Source organism: Lynx canadensis, chromosome E1, assembly GCF_007474595.2.
Source record: "Lynx canadensis isolate LIC74 chromosome E1, mLynCan4.pri.v2, whole genome shotgun sequence".
In the NCBI taxonomy this organism is placed as follows: domain Eukaryota; kingdom Metazoa; phylum Chordata; class Mammalia; order Carnivora; family Felidae; genus Lynx; species Lynx canadensis.
In genome coordinates, this window is record NC_044316.2 from 45175396 (window position 1) to 45196587 (window position 21192).

Genomic DNA, 21192 nt, shown 5'->3' on the forward strand with positions numbered 1-21192 from the left:
TAGCAAAGCTGCTATTGGAACATGGTCTAGCCTCAAGCTCCAAGTACCGCTAGCCATTTTGGCCAGATCCTTGAGATTCCGCCCTCCCGTTGGAAGGAAGAAGTGGCCTCCGCCAAAGCTTGGTGGTCAAAAGTATGATTCATGATATGAGGTATTTTGCTTCTTTGGAAGACCAAAAAATGTGAGCTTCAGAATGTTTTTCTTCCCTTTCATGATTTCAAAGACAGTTTTTTGTGCCAGCAGAACTACAGTCTTTCAAATCTTGGTCTGAAAAGAACTATTTGAGGACAAAGGAGAATGAATGTATCTCAGGAAAACAAAGCTGGAGCTGGGAGTTTTGGTTGGGTTTTTGTTTGTTTGTTTGTTTGTTTGGTCCCTTTTTCTGTGAAAACAAAAGTCTGGCCTTATGAAAAGAAGTTCTCCCCTGAGGGATATCTACCAGAGTTACAGCTCAGCAATGATCTAGCCTGAGTAGGCGAGAACTTTCTAGATTTTCTCTAGAGAATGGTTCAGGATATGGGAAGGGATGGCTCTTGGTAGTGTAGTCGTGTGCAGTGGGCCAGTGTGACTGGATCAGAAGTGCGGCCACAAGTCTTTGTTCACACACATTTCTCTGTCCTTCCCCTCGAGGTGGATCATTTGGACAAGAATGGGCAGTGCGCTTTGGTCCATGCTGCACTCCGAGGTCATCTGGAGGTTGTCAAGTTTTTGATTCAGTGTGACTGGACGATGGCCGGCCAGCAGCAAGGAGTATTTAAGAAGAGCCACGCCATCCAGCAGGCCCTCATCGCTGCAGCCAGCATGGGCTACACCGAGGTAAGAAAACAGGTGATAAGGTTGAGGACTTGGGGGATTTTTTTCAAGCCGTGTATTGAAGGACTGAGGAAACAGGCTAAAAAGGGTTGCATTATTACAAAATTACCAGCCTAATTAGTATGAATTAGCTTTTTGGTCACTGCTTTGAGGAATAGGAAATTGAACTCCATGACGCACTTGAATCCTCAAATACCAGCATATGTAGAATTATGAATATAGCACTTGAGAGTTGGAAAGTACTTTGGAAATCGGCCAGTCTAATTCCTCCCCATCTTGCCACTCTGATATAACAGACAGTGACACTGGGCTCCTCAGGATTATTTACTGACCTGCATTCACATGGGGAGGCGGTTTGGAAAGGGAAGAGCACAACATTTGGAATCTCAGAAGGACCAGGTTTGAGTCCCAGTTTGCTACTCATTCTCTCTGGACCTTGGGTAATTTACCTAATCTCTTAGAACTTTAGTTTCCCATCAGGAAAATGGGTCTAATAAATACTTTTTTTTACAAAGCTGGTACGAAAGGTGCTTTTGAAAACTGTTAAACACTATACAAACTGTATTTTTGCTAATTTATTTATTACTGATAGTAATAATATAGTGGCAAATATATGCAATTGATACTTGCCAGAAAATGTTTAACATCTAGCTCCAAGATCCAAGAGGGTAGTGTAGTGGAGCAGAAGTGTGTGTGTGTGTGTGTGTGTGTGTGTGTGTGTACGTACGTACGTACTTAAAATTAGTGTAAATTTTACAGCTATGAAGAACACATAGCACACAGTCTACAAATAATGAAATATACAATACTTTTAATGAAATGCTCGATTTTTGTGAAATTCATATCTTAAGTCAACCTGTGGTTGCATCTCAGCAATCATTTACAAATGGAGCTACACTCCAATTTTCTCTTTTCCCAATAATTTTATTGTCATTAAATCTGGTATGTGATCTATGTTAAACTACTACTTACCCTCATACCAATTATATTAATTAAACTGGAACCTCTTGGAGCTTTAGCAGTAAATCAACTCTTGATGTGAAATGTCTGCCAGTTTCCAAAGTGTAAATTCTCCCACCGCAGCTGATGTAGAGTGACCCATGTGACAGCCCTGAGCACAGGGTTGTGAAGAGATGCACAGAGGCACAGCACACCACTGTGTGCTGTCTCCACCAGACAGACACGATCAGGAGTACAGACAATGCACAATGTAGTTAAATAATTAAGAAGTCATGAAATTTTGTATTTTTAACCTTTGTTTTTAATATAATGTAGTTGGTTGTTACCTAACTTTAAACAAACACCTTCATTCAGCAACCGGCTTACAAAACTGGCAATGCAATGCTCGGCTGTCACGGGCCAGTAACTGTTGTCTCACGGGGCATGGGCTGCTGCAGTGACACAGCTACCCTGCCCACTGACCTGATGTGCCACGGAAGGGATATTAAGCAAAACTGGAATATTTAATATCAGTGGGTTTGTGAGCTCTCTCTACAGACAGATCCCTGGAAACAGCTGTCACTTTTGCTTTCATGTCAGTAGTCATTCTCCCTTTGCTGTCCCCACAGCTGTCTTGGTATTTCTGAGAGGAAAAAAATCATCACTGCTATACTCTGATGAAATACAGCCCTAGATTTTCTCCATATTTGCTTTCTGGTTTTTATTGATTGATTAGTATTTTCTCTTTATTTATTGGTATTTTTATTGGGAGAATGAGGGCTTGCTTCTTCAACTTAAATACAAGGAATAAAAAATGTTTTAAAAGCCACATGCTATGTAAGTGAATGGTGTTGAAGAGAAACATAGAAACCGTACCCAATAGGGGCACCTGGGTGGCTCAGTCAGTTGGGCGTCTGACTTCGGCTCAGGTCATGATTCACAACTCGTGAGTTCGAGCCCCGCATTGGGCTCTGTGCTGACAACTCAGAGCATAGAGCCTGCTTTGGATTCTCTGTCTCCCTTTCTCTCTCTCTCTCTCTCTCTCTCTCTCTCTCTCTCTCTGTCCCTTCCCCTCTCATGCTCTGTCTCTCTCTCTCAAAAATAAATAAACATTAACAATTTTTTTGGAAAAAAAAAACCGTACCCGATAAAACAGATGCTCATCATGGAAGCTTTGGGTTTCTTGGCTGGGATAGTCAGTTCTGATTTCTTTCGTGTGCAAGAGATCTTGTCACCCTTGGGTCATCCAGGTATCTTTCAGACCTCACAGGCTAGAGCTGGTAGCATAGTTTCCCACCTGAAGTGTGAGCTGACACAACTTCTTGTTTCAGATTGTCTCCTACCTACTTGATCTTCCAGAAAAAGATGAAGAAGAAGTAGAGCGAGCGCAGATCAACAGCTTTGACAGTCTCTGGGGAGAGACAGGTACTTCTCATGGACATTACTGTCTTTTCTCATAAATGTGTTGTATTTGTGTGGGGACACGCTGCATCTCACACCCTGATTTTTCCTCTGGTATACCTTTGATAGTCTCCATCTCGATGGCTTTTGTATTGGAGATTGATTCAGCCAAAGTGAAAAGTCAAGCAATGGCCTTCTTCCTCTTTCCTTTGGATTCTCTATATCATTAGCACCGGAGTCTTCTTTCAACCAAAACTTTACCGTGTTCCTGTTGCCAAATATTTTTAAAAGACTAAAAATTTCCTTCCAGTGTGCCAAACCGGAGCAGAAAATAGTTGTGGCCTCTCTTTTATGTGATCCTTGCAGTAGTTACGTGTAAATGTTTCTCCCATCAAAATGGCTCCACCTGCAGTTGTAAACCGGGAGATTCAATCTGTATCCATACCTCCGGCTTAACCAAGTGTTATCAGGCGGAGTGGTATCTGACATGGTTACACTGCTACATTACAAGTACAGTTGCTCTCTGGATGCGAAATGAAGGGACCACCCTCTCAGGCACAGCCCATGGCAGTCCCTTCTGATCTGTAGCCAAGAGATTTCTATATTGCTTGGTACTTACCACATAAACAGAAGTTTCTTCTTTGTGGCCTTTGCAGGAAATGATTATTGTCTTTCCCCCAAGTCTAAACTGGAACATCTGGAGAAACATTAGTAACCTTTTATGTGTTTTTATGAGACCAGGGCAATGAAAGCTGTAGAGTCACCACAGATACGTATCATATTTGCCAGAGGTAGACCAATATTGAGATGGCCAATTTAGGGGGAATATTTTATTAAACAAGAAGGGTATGTGTTTTGGTTAGAGTCAGAATGTTACTAAAAATAAAGAAGGCACTTGAATTCATTTAAAATTTACAATGAGCTATCTATCAAATTGTCTTATTTCCATTGATGGCAAAAATCATAGGTAGGTTTCATGGCTTCTTTAACATCATGTAGAATGGTCCAGAGCTCAGGAATTTGTTTCTCAAACAATCCCTCCCTCTGTAAGAGCCAAAGGGAACAGATGCCAGGCAGCTGCAGCTTAAGAGCCCGTGACAGATTAAAGGAAACTGTGCAGCTGGAAACAGCTGCTGTCTCCGGGACTCTACCCTACGGAAAGCTAGAGGACAAACTGAGGAGAAGGAACTGACCAGGATGTCGGCAGTTCTGGAGTATGTGTGTTGCAACAGAGCTGCAGAAGGGACGGACATGTTGGGACTTCCCGGTAGCTCGACCTTTCCCAGCACTGTGTTGCCAGGCCGGCCACGTGGAACCCCAGGGGAGGGCAAAAAAATAAATAAATAAATATGGCCTGATGGTGATAGGGGATAGGAATTGTAAGACTAGTAATCATAGTGATGAATATCAAGCATATTTTAGTGCTGTACTTGAAAGAATTTCTTAAAAATGTTCAAGAAGGGAGTGAACCAAGTGGAAGACTTTTATTGATAGGAGTTTCTTATTAGAATAAAACTGTGTGCCCTCAGGTCTTTTTAAATATCTCATCATTTTAAGGTGTGCAACAAAGTCTGCTACATTAATTTATTTAAATATGGACCATATCTCAAGATTGTAAAAAAAAAAAAAAATCCAAGCTTCATGTCAATTTGCTTGTAATCGGAATTATGTTGTGTTTAACTTGATATTTATTGAGATAATTTAAGCATTATAAACATAAAATGCTTTTTTTTTTTTTTTTTTTTTTTTTTTTTTTTTTTTTTTTAAATTTTTTTTTTTTTTCCAACGTTTATTTATTTTTAAGACAGAGAGAGACAGAGCATGAACGGGGGAGGGGCAGAGAGAGAGGGAGACACAGAATCGGAAACAGGCTCCAGGCTCTGAGCCATCAGCCCAGAGCCTGACGCGGGGCTCGAACTCCCGGACCGCGAGATCGTGACCTGGCTGAAGTCAGACGCTTATCCGACTGCGCCACCCAGGCGCCCCATAAAATGCTTTTTAAATAGAGCTAGAATAAAATGCATTTGTAATATAACTTACAGATCTATAAACAGTTATTTGGCTTCAGAAAATTTTCTAGGAAATTATGTTCGCACTATGTAAAAATGTCCCTACACCTTCACTACTAATATTGAAGAGACTACGAGTTGCTTTTCGGTCTATAGTGATGGATTTACTAAATATACGTACGTGTTCCTTTCTACCTTGTAGCACATAGTCATTTACAGTTTATAATGACCCATCGAACTTGTGACGTTTTATTTCTCCAATGGCAAAATCTTATATATGTCCCCTTTATATAGAGAATGAAGGTCTGTGACCTGCAGCCAGCTGGTTGGGTCTTGTACCTACATCCCTGGTCTGAACAACACAATTTTTACCTCAGGAAAATACAGTGGTTGTGATGTTCCCAACAATCTGTATGATTTACTATATCAATTCTAAGGCACCGCTAACTGCAAGAAACTATATAGCCATTATTTTTTGTGCTACTACAAAAAAAGAAACCCTCAGCCTATCAAATGCCACCATTCTTTATTATCACATCACTTGCAAAATTCACCCCAATTTTAGAGTTGTTAAAACGTGAAGGGAAAAACGCATCTTAGAATCAGTGAAATTTATCTTGGCATATAGTGAAATATTAACTGAGATATAATTTTTATATAGTGGGTTTTCTAAAAGCAGGTCAATAGAATATCCTAGTTGCCTTTGTCCTCCTTTTGCAGCCTCTTTATCCTTCCAAATAGTATCTGCCTACATCCACCCTTCACCATCTGGCTGGTCTCCTCCCATCCCACAGGGTTTCCATAGACTTCTTATGGAACAGTACAGAAGAAAAGCAGTTAAGGTGACAATATTGTTCACCACTCCCTCTTCTCCCTTGTCTTACGAGCATAGACCAAGACCAGCATTAAAAGCTTCTAGCAACTCTGGAGGGCCTGAACCATCCTATGACCCAAAAGAAGCAAGGGTTCACAAAATAAACAAGATGCCCATAACTCATGCCCTTATCATCCTCGCCTGCCTTATTGCAACTGCCTCCTAGCTGATCTTGTCACCCTTTCCTGATTCATCTCCCTTGTGACTTCAGCCAAAGTGATCTTTGTGGGCCACAATCTGTTTATGTCACTTTCTTGCTTACCACCCTTTACTGACCACCTGAACCATTAATGAAGTGATTTAGCATATTCTTAAGAAGACCAGTCATGATCTCTAGCCTCATCTATTGCCTGGCTTCTCTAGTAACTCCAGTAACAATAAACATGTTGTTTCCCACATCAGTGCGAACTTCCTATGTGCTCTCCCTTTGCCTAGCATGCCTCGCCTTGTCTTTGCATGCCTGTAAGTCTTCTATTTCTCTTTCAGCATTTAGCTCAGATTAACATCTCTTCCTAAAGATCACAGACACTTCTTTCTCTGCATTACCTCCAAAAACGTATACACTGGATAGTAGTGTATTTTTTATCTGTCTGTTATCCTTACTCAACCTTGAGTTCCTTGAGAGCAGAGACAGTCAGTGTCTGACAAATAGCTCAATAAATGTTTAATTAATGTTGTTTTGGATACCAGTGATCAGTTTATGTCTCCCCAACCACCTCCCTCTCATTGGCCGTGCACGACCCGTCTGTGTTATGTTCTTTCATGGTTGAAAATAGATAAACAGAAGAGCCATTTGCTTTGCTGCATTCTGCTTAGTGTCACCATCCCATCCAAGCAGACTTTGGCTATTTTCCCAACTCTGAGTTGCATCCTGTCTGCCTCGTTAGACTCCTTAGATGTTTCACTTTGAAAAAAAGACCATTTATGTCAGATAATCTCATCAGATGCTGACAGGCTACGGAACAAATTCTGTTACTGGTCTTTTAGGAAGAGATTTGGCTCCAAACTGCTGTTTGCTCTAAGAATCAGTTTGTTGTTTTATAGAACTGGCTTTACCTTAATCTTCTTTCTTTCAAAAAGTTTTAACAGTTTCTGATAAGACTTCTATAAAATCCAGCCAGAGCAGTTTTTTTGCTCTTGGATTTTGAAAAATACAGATCCCATTTTACATAGTTGTGTTGTTCTGAGATGAAATTGGCCAGCTGTGTTAATGGCCATGTCCAGCTATCAGCTGGAGATTCCTGCCAAATTACATCATAACCTAAGCAACAGAGATGATACAACAAAGAAAAAAGCCAAATGGAACATTCCTTCTCATATAAATGTGTTATCCAATGAGTTGAAATGGGCCAGCCAGAGCAGTCTAACTCCAGGTTAGAGTGAACAATATAAATTTTAGCTTTCAAGATGGGCACTGGTTGTACATTCTCAACAGTGTTCTATAAACTGGCATCATGGGTGAAAGGCTTGATTCTGAAATACTGTCTATATTTTCTCCAGCAGGCTATAAATTCTTCCGTGAAAAAGAATGTATTTACCCTCCCCCACCATACCCAGGGAATTAAAAGGGAGGTTTGCTGCAGCCCTATCACCTCATAGCTACTTTAAATGGAATCAGAAAGTAAGAGTTAGAAAATTTCCCAATCATTTATTTTATGTACCAACAAGATGATTCTTAAGATTCCTAACAAGTGTCTACCCCAGTCAAGTTCTTTTTTTCCAGCTTTATGGAGATATAATTTTCACATAACATGTGTAAACTTAAAGGTGTACAACATGATTTCCAGTCAAGTTCTTAAGCCACTCTTATTTTCTCACCCAAGAATTACAGTGTTGTTGTTGTTGTTGTTGTTTTTCCTGAACTGTTAGATATATGAACTTGGCAAAGAGGGAAGATCACCTTGATGTAAGGAACAAGAGACAAAACTTCAAGTAAATAATCATACCCATTGATACCTATATTCACTCATTCAGGGCTTGGAAATGACCCTCATCTCAGATAAGCCACTACCCTCCTGTGAGGAATAGGACAGAAATGACAGTGTTAACAGTTCAAAAATAAAACTGAAAACACACATAAGACAAGGCATAGATACATCTAGTTTGAGTGAATACATCTTCTAAAACTGTCACATTTTTCTTCATAAGCCCTTCTTATCCTTGAGGGAAGAAAAGATTACTTGAAGTTAATCTTAGTGGAAACTACAGGTAGTTAGTTTGGCTTCGCATATGAGTTAACTGTGGATGAATTTGACCAAGCCCAAAGACAAAAATGCCACAGATTGCCTTCAATGAAAAAAATTTCAAGTGACCATTTGATTTGAATTTCTGTTGCTTCCCTGATTAGATACCAACATTTGCAAACTGAAATATTACCTGCACTTACCAAATATTGTCTCTTTCTGATTTGTCTTTGGAGTAGGTAGCCATAATAAAGGAAGGACTTGCTGATCACCACATCAGTTTTCCAAGTCAATTTGGGAAAAATTTCTCTATCCGCATTCTTTTTAAAACACTGAACCTATGCATTTGAGACCCCATGGTGAAATGAAAAATTTATATTTGTTCAAGGATGGATTTAGTAGGGCACCTGGGTGGCTCAGTCAGTTGAATGTCCGACTTTGACTCAGGTCATGATCTTGCAGTTCACAAGCTTGAGCCCCATATCAGGCTCTGCTGTCAGTGCACAGCCCTCTTTGGATCCTCTGTCCCCTTCTCTCTGTCTTGTGCTCTCTCTCTTTCTAAAAAAAATAAACGTTAAAAAAATATATATTAAAAAAATTATGGGGGCGCCTGGGTGGCGCAGTCGGTTAAGCGTCCGACTTCAGCCAGGTCACGATCTCGCGGTCCGTGAGTTCGAGCCCCGCGTCAGGCTCTGGGCTGATGGCTCGGAGCCCGGAGCCTGTTTCCGATTCTGTGTCTCCCTCTCTCTCTGCCCCTCCCCCGTTCATGCTCTGTCTCTCTCTGTCCCAAAAATAAATAAACGTTGAAAAAATTATGGACTTAGTAGAAAGTATATCTTCAAATCCTTCTTGCAACTATTGAAACCGTACTCAGAGAATGAAATCAGCACCCATGGACTCTCTACTCTGTCAAAGATCATGAACGATGGACAGCAGCCCAGAAAGAAGAATGTTAAGTTTCTTTCTGTGTCCCTTATAGTTGCTGTAGCTATTTTTTTTTTTTTGATCTGTGATTCCATTATTTTGTCTTCAGAATAACCTTTGTTATACCTCTTCTCTCATCTTTAAGACTATTACCTTGAACAGTTCTGACCCTCATATGAAAATAGTTGCAAATGTACTAGAAACTTCTGTCTCAGCTAATGAAGAAAAAAGAAAATGAAAACTGGCCCAAGCCCCTGTGACGTGCAGATCCTGACTTTAGTTCTTTAGGTTTAAGGGTCCAGGAGTAGAGGTTGGCCAGAAGTGGTTCCTGACTAATTCTAAAATAGACCTTACTCTGCAAAGGCCCTTCTGTCTGCATCCCACCCAGGCATAGATAGACCCGTGAAAGGTTTGTGGTGAAGAGGTACCAAAAAAGAGGGAGGTCGAAAGCAGGGATGATAGGCTAGATAGGAAAAATGAAACCAAGTAAGTTTAATCATAAGTTTATTATTACAGTTGTCTCCATATATTGTGAGCCCATTTAAATGTGATTTTATTGATGATTTTTCTTTAAGAGTTTCTTTCGTGGAAGGGTGCCTGGGTGGCTCAGTTGGTTAAGCATCCAACTTTGGCTCAGGACATGATTTCAGGGTTCCTGGGTTTGAGCCCCATGTTGGGCTCTGTGCTGACAGCTCAGAGCCTGGAGCCTGCTTCGGATTCTGTGTCTCCTTCTTTCTCTGCCCTTTCCCTACTTGCACTCTGTCTCTCTCTGCCTCTCAAAAACAAATAAATGTTAAAAATTTTTCCTTCATGGTAAAAGTGGCTAATATCATTATTCTTGGAGGTAAAGTAGCAGTTACATTAACCAAACACAGATATACTTCTGTGCTTAACATAGAGGGCTAGAGAGGACAAGCCCCACCTGTTCTCAGTCTGTGTTCTCTGCCCTTAGCACTGACAGCTGCAGCTGGAAGGGGCAAACTGGAGGTATGTCGTCTGCTCTTGGAACAGGGGGCAGCAGTGGCCCAGCCAAACCGCCGAGGGGCAGTGCCCCTATTCAGCACTGTCCGCCAGGGCCATTGGCAGGTAAGCAGGGCAGCTACTTCCAATCCCTCACGTAGGGGTGAGTTCTAGACAGGGCCTTCTGAGGCAGAGAGCAAAAAAATCACAAAGTTTGGGTTACTCAGCCATCATCAGGTTTGACGACTTGGGCCTTTGTTATTAATATTCTGGTTAACTGAGAATATGTCAGAAAGTTAACATTCAGAATCATCATCATTAAAAAAAAAAATCATCAAAAAAATTTTAAGAAAGCAGGGGGCGGGGGGCACCTAGGTGGCTCAATCGGTTAAGCATCCAACTTCGGCTCATGATTTCACAGTTGGTGGGTTTGAGCCCCGCATCAGGCGCTATGCTGACAGCTCAGAGCCTGGAGCCTGCTTCCAGTTCTGTGTCTCTCAATCTCTCCGCCCCTTCCCGGCTTGTGCTTTCTTTCTCTCAAAAATAAATAAATGTTTAAAAAAAATTTTTTAGACACCATGATCTATAGTGTATAGAAGGACTAGCTACTTTTGGCCTGGTCATGGAGTGACTCCTTCTCATACCTCACAGTATCCACAGGTTCTCTGGAAGGTTTATACCCCAACAGACCCCTGCTAGCTTGCTTGCAGGTATCTCAGGCTTGCCAAAAGAAAATGTGGTGTATGTAAGTTCTAGCTATGCAGTCTTTCCAGATGTTTGAATTCCAGATAAATGCTAATTTATACACTTAGGATGGAAAAGAAACCATATTGGTATTAATCTTTGGAAGTATTTGTGTAGAAAAAAAGGCTCTAGAAGCCAAACAGTATTAAAGAGTTATCAAGGAGTTATTCTATTCCCTTCAGTCGTAAGTATTCACTGCAGGTAGGCTTACAACCCCTACAGATCAATAAAATGGCACTGGCATAAGTAGTGACTTATGTTGGAGCTCCCATTATGAGAGCATCTTTGTCTACGTGTTGGCCTTTTTTATCTTAAATTCTCTTTTACTCAGGGGCTGAGTCAGAAATACACAGTTGAATTTTCATGTGGCTATCCTTTAAAGAGTCAGACATCAAATCACGTGGTACTAGCACTGTGCAGACACTAGAGGGAGTTCTTGCAGCAGAAAGTTACAGCAGAGGTGACTCACCTGTACAGCAGGACGAGATTCCACAGTGTAGGCAACAACATGCATGTGTCTGCCCAGCAGCTCTTCCTGGATAATTTGTCCCTGTTTCTCTGCATTTGCAGATTGTTGATCTTTTACTCACCCACGGAGCTGATGTCAACATGGCAGACAAGCAGGGTCGTACCCCACTGATGATGGCTGCCTCTGAAGGCCATCTAGGAACTGTGGACTTTCTACTTGCACAAGGTCAGTCCTGGGATCCCAGAGCTGGGGATGGTCAGTGCCTATAGTAACCCAAGGAATTCATGATTTCCAGTGATGGAGTCTAAGAGATGTTAAGAATAGATACTATTCATCTAGTTGGTTAAAATATGAAGGTCTGTCTCCTTTCCTCTTGGATACAGTGGGACCCTTTCACTCTGATAGTCTTTGTTTCTTTATAGCTTGAGGGATTTTTGGTATTCTAATCAAACTAACATATTCTAAATTCTTTAACTCAAATCTGTAATCTTCAAACTTTGATTTTTTTAATATACACTCAGCAAATGTTCATCTTCCAAAGACTGCAGTTTTTCTTTATCAGTTATCTTGTAGGCCTGCACAACTAATACTTTTCTTGTATCCAGAGGAGGCAGACAGAGATTAAGACGGTTGCTGACAGTGGGACCCTATATGAGAAATCAGGATATTATTATTTTCCTGTTGTAATAAACTCCTTTGACATTAACCAACATTCATATACTCCTGCTGAATGGGAAATAATAAAGCAGATTATTAGTCACACCACCTTCAAAAGCGTTTCAGGCTCCTTTTGATTGCTCTGACCTCAATCACCTGTACAAAACAGAGGTGCGTGATGGTGGACTTGTATCGTGGGAAAGTCGCATGTGACTCTACAGTACCATCTAGTGGAGTTTGAGCATTTACATGAAGCAGAAGGTAGTAGACTGTGAGGAGCCTAATGATTCCATTCCAGATAGCCTTCCCTCTAAGCAAACTGGACCTAAACATCGATAATTACATCTCTGGGCATGCACACTTCAGGGAAACCAGCCCCCTGAAGAATCACACCCAGGCCAGCGCAACAGCAGGTAGTTGAGTTAGGAAGAAAACAAGGTTTCTTCTAAGATTTCAAACTAAAACTCAGCCAAAGATTTATTGGGTCTTTAGCTATATCCTCCAAAGATTTGTTTGTTTCCACAGCCTCAGACTCATAACACTGGGTCTGAACCAGAGAACTGCTCTTCCAGTGTGCAAAGTGGTTCTTGCTTCCCCAATACAAGCCAACAAACAAGTCTGGTTTCATGATATCTATCCTCACTTCTGCCAAGAGGGGGTTGGGGGAGAAAAAGGGGCGTACCTAGATTCTCAGGATAAGATGTGGCATGAGTAAATGTCCCAGAACAACCCAAGTCTGCTGGAAAAGGCAGGACCTCTTCAGCCACTGATAACCTTCAGATCACTGCACAGTGTCTGTCACATGCCAATAGAAGCTTATCAGACACAGATTCCAGAGATTTGTTCTCCCTTACCATTGCAGACATGCTGGTCTTTGTACTACTGACCTTCCTCAACTTATGATGGGGTTACGTCCTGATAAACTCAAGTTTAAAATATCTTGTTGAAAATATCTTAAGTCCAGAATGCATTTAATACATCTAACCTACAGAACATAATAGCATAGCCTTGCCAACCTAAAACGTGTTCAGAACACTTACATCAGCCTTCAGTTGAGCAAAATCATCTAACACAAAGCCTACTGTATAATAGTGTTGAATATCTTGTATAGCTTATTGAATACTGTACTGAATGCGAAAAACAATGGCTGTGTGGGCCCAGAATGGTTAGAAGTGTATCCGCCGTTGACCCTCATGCTAGTGCAGCTGCTGGCTAGCCGCGGCTCACGGATATTAGCCAGCATCACAAGAGAGCACCGTCCCCACACATCACCAGCCTGGGAAAAGGTCCAAATTCAAAATTCGCAGGATGGTTTCTACTAAATGCGAATCACTTTCACACCATCGTAAAGTTGAAAAATTGTAAATCAAACCATCATAAGTCAGGGATCCACAGTATTTCATTTTTTCACACTTAATTCAGAGACTTCCACTAAAGCAACAAACCCTACAAACAGGTGTGTAGCCCACATTATTCGCAGAACACTATTCTAGTGATAATGCCAGTGAGTGATTTTCTTTTAACACACTATAGTCTGTGCCCTCTAAGAGTCTGTAATCTGGGAAGGAAGGAATGGAACAAAAATACCTGAAAAGCCAAGAATCCTAAGAGCTCTCATAAAGGTATTTCAGTTAGGAAAGGGCAGACCTTGAAAGGTGACTAGGAAAAATGTTTTGTTTTAGGGAGGGGATCGTAAATGAAAAGTTAGGGAGGAGAACCAACACACAACAGGTTTAAAGAAATATGCGAGTTGTCCAGTGAACTCATGACGGCTCTTGGGAAGTAAAATTGGAAACGTATGTGGAAAGAAACTGAAAAGGAACAGATTAAAAGAGGTTTTGGCTTAATTCTGAAGGCAATGGGGAGCCTTTCAAGGTTTTTTAAAAGAGAATTGATGCCAGAGTTGTGCTTTAAAAAAAATCACTCTGGCAGTAGTGTGAATAGTAGATTTGATGGAGAAATTAGAGTGGACCAGGGGATCAATTAGGAAGCATTGTAATAGAATAGATGAGAAGTAATGAGGCGCTAATCCAGGTGCAGTAGCTGTGAGAATAGACCAGAAAGGCCAAGTGCAAAAAATGATTTGGGATATAAAGAGCAATTACATGTAGGAAGGATAGTTGAGTTGAAGCTAACTCCAGAATGTTAAAATGGGTGTTTGGAAGAGGTGTGATTCCATGAACTGCAAATGAAAGAAAAGAAAGAAGAGGAAGATTACATATTGAATTTTGGATGTAAATTGAATATAGGGGTTTATTTCATGTATATCTCCAATTTCTTAAATTCCAGCTTTCCTCTTCTATGGAAGGTCAGCTTATCTGTAACATACATCTAGAACGTTCTTATCCTGCTTCTTCCACCAATGGAGGCTCTGTCCAGGGAATTTATAGATGTTGCATCTGAGAAAACTCCTTAGGTTCTGTCCCACATTCAAATCCATTCTGTGTTAGAGTCAATGTTTTAATTGCAATATATGACAAGATAACCCTATACATAAAGGGCTGTCATAAGGGCTACAGGTATGGTACCTTCTAGCCCTTCATCCTGCTGTGGAAAGCCACAGAGTCTGGCTGCCTGACCTCTAGGGATACAAAGGTGATAGGGCGGGTAACTGCCAAGTAGACCCTGAGCCCAGCTGTGGCGCATCTCACATCTGAATCCTGTCCAGCTGAGGAGGCAGCCTGGAAAGTATTCTGTATGCAGTAAGCTGATCCTAATTTAGTTAGTATAACATGGCAACTGTGTGAAAAGAATTGTCTTAGGTACTCTTCACAACTAGCCAGGAAATGACAGGCTCTTTGCCATCCAAGAGTTTACAGTCTAGTCTAAGAATCAAATGTATATTGAATTTTAGACTAATTACAAAACAGTGTATCAAGTGTGCTTGATCCTTAGAGATGAAAATACAAATGTTGAAGAGAAACAGATGTAGAATACCAAAGAGGCTAAGAGAGTGGGGATGGGATCACTGCAGGCTGACAAGTTTAATTAAACTCTGAATTTCCTTGTGGCCTGGGCTCAGGCTCTTCCCGTGAGTTCATTTTCCCCACATTCTAGGGAGGGAGAAAGTGGCCTGGTACTATCACCAATAATAAACATGTACTGAGCTCCTCCTGTTTTACAAGATTCTCTCTAGGAGTTTATACTACTACAAATGGAAGACTTTTGCTGAGTTCTGAAAACATTCATCGAGAATTTATTACATGCAAGTAGGATACGTAAAAAAGATTAATAACGGAATAAGGTGACATATGTTATGCAGATTCAAGATGAGGTAACAGTGATCAGAAGCTTCCTGGAAATAGGGGGATTTTGAAATGGTTGCTAGAGAATGGGTAGAAGTGAGGCAGGTCATGGGGAAGGAAAAGATTCCCCATGAGAAAGCAAACATGACCAAAAGTGAGGATACAGAATATTATGGGAGAGTCTAGAGGCAGTGAGCACATCCATTCGGCCCAAGTAGAGGATTCTCCCAGGGGTGTAATGTAACGAAACTTAAGCATAGAGAGGAAGTTTGGGGGTAGATTGTGGAGGACCTGGAATACCCAGTAAAAACAACTGGGCTCTCTTCTACTGAAAGCTTGTAGGATCATTTTTTTTTTAACAGTTTTATTGAAAGACCACTCACATACCAGAAACAAAGCTGTGCATTGGCAGAGCATACACCTTAAGTACCAGCTTTCCCTCCTGCTCTGAATTTTCATGTTTTTTGGGTTTCCTCAGGCTTGTGTTAATACTTACTCTTGTAGGTGCCTCCATTGCTCTCATGGACAAAGAAGGGCTGACAGCCCTCAGCTGGGCTTGTTTGAAGGGTCATCTCTCAGTAGTACGTTCTCTGGTGGATAATGGAGCCGCTACGGACCATGCTGACAAGAATGGCCGCACCCCATTGGATCTGGCAGCTTTCTATGGTGATGCCGAGGTGGTGAGTGCCTTTAAACAAGCCTCTGGGTCATAGGGATCTTAGGGAAGGTTCTCCGTCCATAATGTTATCTAGGGTTAAGGGTAGAATAACATGTAGATGGTTCCTGATAGAAGGTTCTCAAATCCCTACTTGCTAGAGGACAGGAATATTCAAAACACCACTAAAGACGAAGAATACAGGAATGGCCTGTAAATACCATGGTCCCAGCCTGGTTTAGACCTGTGGTTAAATAAAGTCCAGGCAGCAGCCAGACTCAGTGGAGCAGCGCTGAGCCCTTGCACTTGTGTTAACTGTTCTCCTTGATCCATGTCCTAGGTCCAGTTCCTGGTGGATCACGGGGCCATGATCGAGCATGTTGACTATAGCGGAATGCGCCCTTTGGATAGGGCTGTGGGGTGCCGGAACACTTCTGTTGTTGTCACTCTTCTGAAGAAAGGAGCCAAGATAGGTAGGAGAAAGGAATAAGGTGCTGACCATCTGTGCCCAGGGGCCAGACTGGTCCAGTGGTCTGGCCGCCCTAGGTGTTTGGTGTGAGTGTGTGTAGTTTCCCCTCTGCCCTGGCCCAGTTATTGTCCAAGTGAACAGAAAGGCTCTTGGCCCAGAGCAAGCACCATCTGAGCCATGGTCTACACTACTCTGTGTCCAGAATCACATGGTTATCTGCCATGCCCCACGTAGCCTTGACCGGGAGGCTACTCTAACCTTAAGCACATCTTAGTGCTAATGCCTCTGTGCCAGCCCCGCCCTGTGAGCATCCTCGATCCCTGCGCTGCCCTGAGCCTCTGCTTTCCCTTGCTCTGTATGTGCTTCCGACTCTGCAGTCCCTGCTGCTGCTGTCCCACCTGCTCCCCCATCCCACAGACCTGTAGGCAAGGGTTGGCTGATATGCTGGCTTTTTTGCTGCCTGCCTCTCACTGCTGCTTTTTCCTTCTTTTTTTTTTTTTCACCTTCATCCATTTTTTTTTTCCTCTCCTACAACTTTTTGTTTTCTCCTTTCTTTGAAGGTTGTCAGACGTTACCGAGTCGCCCACGAGGTATATTTCACCGCTGTCAGCATCAGGCGTGGTCTGATGGCTTGGTCAGCTTTGCCTTCTCCTCTTTGATTTAGCCTGCATGAGTTCCCTACACCTCTAATCTTTTAATTTACTTCACCTTAAAAGAAGATTTTTTTTAATGACTGTTGTAGAGAATAACTTGAACTTTTGATAACTAACCCTGAAAAGCTTAGTTGGTAAATAATTCAGGTGTCTATAAACTAATCAATTTAACCTCTTCTTTCTCTTTGTGGGTAAAGTCGTCCTCAGTAATGTTGGCTTGTTTCACATCTTTTGACATTCAAATTGTACTCCTGCTTCAGAGTAAATCCCAGGGAGGCCTATTTGATACTTACAAATTAAGGGAGCCTTTAGAATCTTTAATGGTTCCCCTTCTGCAAAGTACAGATTTTTAAATTAAGAGACTAAACAGCTAGGGATTTTGAGTCCCAGGTTCTAAAATAAGTTGCCCTTTTTGGATTTTTAAATCTTGTGGTGACATTTAATGCAAACTCTTTCTCCCAATTACCTTATTTAAAATAACTCCAGACTTAGCCATGGCCTGCCCAAATACAACACACAGGCTTTGCTGCCCTCCTGTGGTGCAGGCTCAGACAGTTCAGATATTCTTATTTTAAGGTGAATACAAATCCAACGCAGCTTCTTGGCAGTGGGAGTCCCTAAGATACTCCCAGGTCTGAAAGATGAGGAAATTGTTGTGGAGCAAGTTGTTCTCTCAGCAGAAATTCCCCCAGGATGTTTTTTTCACCTAGCTTCCTACCACCCTTACATTGTCTGAGTTTTTTACCCATCATGCATCCTGTACACTACAGGTCCAGCCACATGGGCGATGGCCACCTCCAAACCAGACATCATGATCATCCTGTTGAGCAAGCTGATGGAAGAGGGGGACATGTTTTATAAGGTGAGAGGAGGAAGGAACAAAGTTTCCTCAAAGCAGCCACTGACTGTTTTCTATATGTAGAATCTACTAAAGTCTTGACACTCTCATCCTTGTCTCTAGAGGCAGACGGAGAATGCCATCCCTCAGTGATGGGCTCATAAGTTGAGGATCCTGAGTTTTAAATTTCCCAACAAGAGAGCAAAAGTAGCCTACATAAGCCTGCAGCTGATCAATTTAAACACCAAATTTTACCTAGTTACTAATAGGCAGTTACATAGATTCTGTATGGAATCTGCTGGAAACTCATGGGACAAGTCAAATTATGTAGTACAGATACATAGTACTGGAAAGAGGCATTGATCTTTGCTTTCATATTTAACACATACATTGGTTTTTAAAAGTCTGTAGTGATAAAACTGGTCAGCATCCCTGAATAAGATAAGGAAATCGAGACAAATAGCAATTATAAGATTTGCTTAAAGTCACTCACAATGACAACAAAAAAAGTATGGAGTCTTTTTGTACTCATAATTGAAGCTGAAGTCTCCATAGCCCTAACAGAGACCCACTCCTGTGGCCTCTAGGAAGTCCCATAAGGACATTACATGTCAGGGGCTGCCTGGCTGGCTCAGTCAGAAGAGCACATGACTCTTTATCTCGGGATTGTTAAGTTTGAGCCCCACACTGTGGGTAGAGATTACTCAAGTATATAAAACTTAAGAAAAAAAAATTACATGTCATAGTTCTCTGGTTATGTTAAGATTAGCGGCATCTTCTTCTAAAGGTAAATACAAATCCAACCTCACTGAGATATCCCTGGGCCTGAAGATGGGGAATGATTATGTAGCACGTTATTTCCATGTCCCACCCATCCCTGTGTAAGAAGCGTACAGAGTTCCTGGGAGCAGAGTTGTATTTCCTGAGGACCCTTTGTGTGAAAGTCATGATAATCTAGGACTCTCAGGCCTCTATGAAACTTGAGTGCTGACCCAACCAGGATTTCACATGACTTCCAAGAAGGGTCTCATTACTCTAGGACTTTGGGATAGCACTGCTGTCAAGAATCTAAGCCCTGGTTAGAATATAATTTCTGATATTCTGAGACAAGGAGTCCTACCTCCTAATGAGGTTAGGCAAGCTACTGCTGTTCCCACCCAGAATTCTACCTTGGCCAACTCTAGATCTGTCCTTAATGAATGGTGCTGCAGAGAAAATCAAAAGGTCAGGATCCCTGGTGGAGTTGCAGCTGTACAGAAGGAATGGAGTAGATTAAGATCAGCTAAATGAATGGGAGATGCCTCGTGCATCATTCTGAGCTCAGCTGATAGATTTTCAGATACAAAATGTAAGAAAAGTGCAAGGCCCCTGTGACCAGATCCCTAGGCTGGGATTTACTTCATGGTGGAAAATCCCTCCTGCACAGATGGATCACACATTCTAAACTTCTCTTCTCTACTACCACCTTACCCCAAGCCTTTTTTAAAAACAGGGGGAAACTGACTGATACTATTTATTCACTGAGATTAGGGAAGCAACAGCTAGACTGTTTTAGCTCCCACCTCCTTGTAAGGAAGAGAATGACCTCTCCTAGGGGACTGGCAAGGTGGGACATCAAACAGGAAAAGAACTTTCCAGGCAGGCCAAAAGTAAAGAAGTAGTAATAACTCTGGAGTGGTTGAGACTAGGAAATGATGTGTGTCCCAGGGAGATCAGGTCAAGAAAAAGCTCCTTGGAAATGAGCAAGGTCCGTCTCTTGGGAATCCAGTTGGGAAGCTGGAGGTTCCAGGTGTTGGTTCTCTGGCTTAGGTCTTGGGTATCCCCTTCAACCTTGCCCTTTCTGCCAGGCGAGTTTCCTGTTGAAAAGACTGGGCCCTCTGCTCTCACCACCAGGGCCAGACCTACTCCTTAGGCTGGTGGTTGGGAGGGCTAACTTAGTACTTGGCTGCGGAGAGGAGGAAGGGAGTGGGGCCACACCTCCTCAGCTGCTCAGCAGACCAACTGTGTGTTTTGCCGTCTTGTACTCCCGTTAGAAAGGTAAAGTAAAGGAAGCTGCCCAGCGCTACCAGTACGCTCTGAAGAAATTCCCTAGAGAAGGGTTTGGTGAGGACTTGAAAACCTTCCGGGAACTAAAGGTGTCTCTCCTCCTCAACCTCTCTCGATGTCGCAGGAAAATGAACGTAAGTCCCTCTCCTCCCAGCTGCTTTCTACAGCCCTGGAAGTTGACAGCCCGTGTCACTCACTGGCTCTTACCAGGCCCCTGAAATCGTTCTCTGCCCCATTTGGAACTTGGTTGTCCTTCACAGAGCACTGACATTTGCAATTTGAAAGAAATCAAGTCTAAGTACAATCCGTATCTGAAACTATAAAAAAGTTAATGCTGTGGGCACTTTGGTAGCTTTCTGAATTTTTAGTTCCCACTGAAAGTGATTGGAATACCATCATCATTACCTCCTACCCCCAAGTCAGTTTTCTGGTCTTTGGGAAAATGTGAGAGCAGTGGTCACTAGAATTCCAGCTGCAATTAGATATGAATTTTAGTCACTCCCTTCCTTTCTCATAGACCCCTAGTCACTTAAGGCAGGACTGGAAAGAAGGCTCAGGACCATGGACTTCAAGGTTTATTTCAAAGGCTAGTCTTGAACTTTTCCCTCCTCTCCTCATCTTTTTACTCCAGCATGCCATGTCCATTCTTGTCAAAGAGGGAATCTTAGAACTCTTCCTGGTCCTCTGTTATCTCCCACGTAGTACTTGGTCCTTCTCACCTGCCACGCACATACCGTCTCTGATGCCCTCAGCCACTGCTCCTGTGACACACAGATGCTCCCAGGCCAAGAACCCTCTCTCAGAGACTGGGAGTAGCTGAGATCGTGTCAGGAATCTCTGACAGCCCCCCGCCTGAGGTCTCACAGTTACTTCAGGAGCTAAAAACAATCCACGCCAAACAGGAATGCTGATACTTAGAGAGCTCAGCTGTGCAGAAGTGAGATTTCAGCTGCAGGGGCAGGGGGTCTGCTGGCATTTCCAGAGAGGGGGTCTGCTAGCAGTTGTGTACATGACCTTCACATCCTCCGTCTAAACCCTGGCAACGAGAAGAGCCTTGTAGACGCACGTGTCTCAGAGGACACAGTTATGGCCCAAGGAGGCAGAGTTGCCCCAGGTGCTGAGGAGAGGGGGAACGCAGTAGCAGTTCCTGTGGGAAGAGGACGCCCCAGGGGAAGGCAGTGAGGCCCTTCTGTGAAACATAACCAGATCAGCAGTACCCAGGGTCCCCCATGGCAGCAACCCATGAGAATGAGATGAAGCTAGGAGCTGCCGTCAGCCTGCTGCCTTCTCTTTTGCCTGAACAAATAATCTGC

The 21192-nt window shown here is 42.4% G+C and overlaps 1 protein-coding gene across 3 annotated transcripts in view; it reads left to right on the forward strand.

The window, feature by feature from the left end:
- Positions 1-21192, forward strand: part of TANC2 (tetratricopeptide repeat, ankyrin repeat and coiled-coil containing 2) — a 383338-nt gene that overhangs the window by 351530 nt on the left and 10616 nt on the right. For 2 of the 3 annotated variants that reach the window (XM_030295266.1, XM_030295269.1), the window contains 9 exons: positions 631-816; positions 3084-3177; positions 10096-10229; positions 11418-11541; positions 15723-15898; positions 16214-16346; positions 16903-16932; positions 17766-17857; positions 19867-20013. In XM_030295266.1, coding sequence (XP_030151126.1) covers positions 631-816; positions 3084-3177; positions 10096-10229; positions 11418-11541; positions 15723-15898; positions 16214-16346; positions 16903-16932; positions 17766-17857; positions 19867-20013 — 1116 coding nt within the window. The remainder of the gene's footprint in view (positions 1-630; positions 817-3083; positions 3178-10095; positions 10230-11417; positions 11542-15722; positions 15899-16213; positions 16347-16902; positions 16933-17765; positions 17858-19866; positions 20014-21192) is intronic. The other variant, XM_030295268.1, reaches the window with a different exon arrangement.